We start from the raw sequence: 3,776 nt of genomic DNA on the forward strand, positions 1-3,776 counted from the left end.
ATATTTCTCATACAATGCTTTATGCTGGATACTATCATTATTCTCAAGTAGTCTATAAAATTTATTCCGTAAATTCTTTAATTTTTTTAATCTCTTATTATACCATGGTAATTTGTAAACACGGGAAAAATTGGGATGTTTTCTCTATTAATTTGAAAAAGTTGAGATCTGAATTTGTCAAAGCAGTCCGGGAGACTACACCCCATGAATAACCTTTCCCAATCTACGCCAGAAATTAGGTTGTTTAAATGCTCAAAGTCGCAACGTGAGTAATTAAAATTAGAGTTCACGGCAGTTTCTTGTGGGCAGGCAGAATACTCATAAAACTCAAGCTCCAGTATGAGTGGGATATGATGCTTGTCAGTTGGAGATATTGGATAGTCTGACCTACATAGCTTAAACCATAAGTCATTTGAAATAAATATAAGATCTACAATCCTATTAAGCTCATTTTCAAAGTGATTAATTTGTCTTAATTGTAAGCTAAAGAAACCATCGATTAAATAAATTTCACTGGGGCAATACACATTACTAGGAATAAGCACTGTATCGTCCAAAAGGCATGACCATATAATTTTGCTAAGATTATAGTCACCCAGAATACAGAATTGGGCTTCCTTATTAGCAAGTGATAAATCTAAAACATTATCTACATGATCACGGTATAGTTTCTCTGAACCATTAGGTGGTATATACGATACAAAAATGATTAACTTCGCCCTATCACCATCGATAGATACACATAGCTGGTCGAGTTGAGAATCAGCTTTTTTTAGGGTAACGACAGCGGCGCTTATGCCACTTTTTACAGCAACAAGAACACCGCCCCCCCGAGAGGTATCTGTCGCAGTACTGTCTCTATCCTTGCGAAAAACAGTAAACAAATTCCGATCAAAGAACTCATCATTGCAAAAATTCGCATTCATTTGACAGCAATTAAGCCACCATAAGCCGGTAATACAAAATCATTACACGTAAGTCAGCCACTTTCTTGCCACCATCCATTGGAAACGAGCTATCCATCAACCGTAAATAAAGATTCCTGTTTGGACCGACAAACTAAGGTCAAGCAAATCATTGGCGCCCAACTAAACGGGTGAAAAAGAATAAGTTTTTGTTGAACATAACCACACTTAAGCCCGGCATAAAATAACCGCGTGCTCAGCTGAGGGAAAATAGCAATTTCATCATCGAATCAATTTAATACATCATAAAATTAGATGTAAGGAAAAACTAAAATCTTTTAGTCGTTTTTCTCATTTTGTTGGTCTCAAAATTGTACGTCAGTCAACCATACATATTCGAGTTTAATAGATTTTTGATACATTTTTCTTTTAGAAATTGCGCTATTATAAATATAAATATATATATATATTATAAATGAGATTGAATCAAATAATTATCTTTTGAATTCATAATCACTGTAAATCAATATCGTCCTCAGTCTTCACACGGCATGATTTAACTGATTTTTATTGGAGCTCGTTTTCAATCAAAATTTTTGTGGATATTTTGATTATTTAATTCCGCGGGGGTGAATGGTGATCGATCTGCGATGCGAACACCATTGATCAGCAGTCATAACCATTCTCGTTCAGTTCAGTTCGCCAATTCTGAATAGCAAGTTAATCGACTTTTTTGATCAAGTAACACCACACATCGACGGTAAAGATTTTTGAACCGATCACTTTTCTTTTCGTCTTTCGGTATAAGTTCAAGCAACGTAACAACAGTGGATGAAGCTACAGACAGCACAAAACACAGCACTCAGGACAGCGACCGGATGCCTCCTGATGTCACCAGAACACCACCTCCATGATGCAGCGAAAATGCTCCCGATTAGGGCGCACAACACGATGCTCTGCAAGCAGTTTCTGGTTGGGAGCCACAGATGTGGCCACCCAAATAGACAGCTGCTTGCAGAGGAGCCCTCGCCAAGGCACGTCAGGAGGCATCTATATGAACTGACGGACGAAGTGCAGAGGTTCATTAAGCAGCCTCTGGACCCGTCAGCTTATAGACAGGCCCTGAACGGCATTCACAGGGACGTAGTCTCGACTTATGTAGACTCTAGACCGGTGAATGTCGTTCTAGGCACACAAACACCGGACATTGACGCGAAGGAGCTCCATCTGCCTCGGGAGACCAGAACAATAGCCCAACTTTGCTCTGGCTACTGCAGCAGGCTAAACTTCTACCTGAGTAGGCTAAATGCGGATGTGCCGAATGAATGTCCGGCATGCGGAGACCCCACACGACTCGAAACATCTCTTCGCATGCCCGGACAACCCTAACGGCTTCGTCTATGTGGACCGCCCCTATAGAGGCTGCACGCTTGTTGGGGCTGCCGTTAGTGGAACTCGACGACAACGACTGAGATATCAAGCGATCTGGGCGGGGTTGTTGTAGCCGCTACAACAACAACAGTGGATTGGATCCAGAGCAGGGATGAAAAATGGAAATTTCAGATTGTACCTAATATCATAAAGTAAATGTACCTAAATGAGACAGATTGTACCTAAAAAAATTTACATCATTAATTTGAAGTTTTTTTATACATTTTTTTTTAAACATGAATACAAAAGATGGATGTACTTTAAACATGATTAGGTTTTTTTTTTAACTGAGCCTATATCTATAGACTATAGTCTAATGGGAATCGAAGAAGCGTTGTTTAATTTTGACTACTGAAAAATATTGGCGAAAAAGACGAAAAACACACTTTGCGAAGTATACTTCTTTATCCAGCTTTTTATAAAACAACAGGAAAAGTCTGCTAGAAAATAATCAAATTGCCGTAAGTAACTTCGAAAGCATTTTAAATATATTTCCAGAAATCAAAAAGCGAATATGGGTCGAATAGCTATAGTTCTCATCTAAAGAAAATTTGAAATTTGAAGACATCCCAGACACTGGACTGTTTCGATGTTTCGTCCAAAAAAATCTATGTTAATATCGATGTTTTGCTGGACGATACATCGTCGATACATCGTCTAGGAAAGTGAAAAACATCGACATCGTTCACTCACTCCGTTCGTATTGTGCCGAACGACCAGTGGCAAGCGAGCGCTTGTTTTCGGAAGCTGGTGCAACCATCATTCAGGATAGAAGCAGGCTTTTGGGGGCTAGATTATCAAAGCTTGTTTTCTGAACTAATTTCAAAATGTTTATTCATATTTAAATAAATAAGATTTACATATTTAATTTCATATATTTAAGATATTAATAATAAAACAGGTGCAAGTTTTAAGCGGCTAAAAATCGCTTTGATTTTTAATGATTTTTTTGGCGGCTTTTGCGTTTTTTTCATATAAAAGGTTAAAAATCAAGGCGATTTTTAACGGCTTTTTCTAAAAATTCAGATAAAAAAGTTCAAAATTAAGATAAAAATGTGTTGAATTTTTCAAAGTTTTGTATAAAGTTATGGTTTGCAGCGGATATGTGAATCTAGTTCTTTCGAGTTTAAAAAATATTTCAGGCTACATTTTCTTTCGTGTAGTAGATTAAATATTAAAACATCGGTAAAACATCGATATATCGTTTTTATAACCGATGGTTTTTGACATCGATGTTTGTTGCGGGAGCATCGATGTTTTTAAGAGCGATGTTGCGTCCCTAACTGTATGGGCGAATAAAGGCTGGTTTTCATTATGTCATATTATGACAACAAAGTTTTTTGACATATTTTGACACAACTTTCTTTCCTTTATCCCTACTTTTACCGATGATATTATGGGCCAAAAACTTACAAATAGCCGCATGTACACGCCTGAAGG

At 37.5% G+C, this 3,776-nt stretch overlaps 1 protein-coding gene across 1 annotated transcript; it reads right to left on the bottom strand.

Annotated features, from left to right (window-relative positions):
- Positions 1-479: 479 nt before the first annotated feature.
- Positions 480-961, bottom strand: LOC118751668 (the record flags this gene model as incomplete). Its single annotated transcript, XM_036486482.1, is given in 1 exon segment — positions 480-961. A coding segment is annotated over 1 exon segment (447 nt), but the record flags the coding sequence as incomplete, so codon positions are not given.
- Between the last annotated feature and the right edge of the window lie 2,815 nt (positions 962-3,776).

This window comes from Rhagoletis pomonella, unplaced genomic scaffold, assembly GCF_013731165.1.
Source record: "Rhagoletis pomonella isolate Grant_MI unplaced genomic scaffold, Rhpom_1.0 Rhpom_scaffold_00001, whole genome shotgun sequence".
NCBI classification, from domain to species: domain Eukaryota; kingdom Metazoa; phylum Arthropoda; class Insecta; order Diptera; family Tephritidae; genus Rhagoletis; species Rhagoletis pomonella.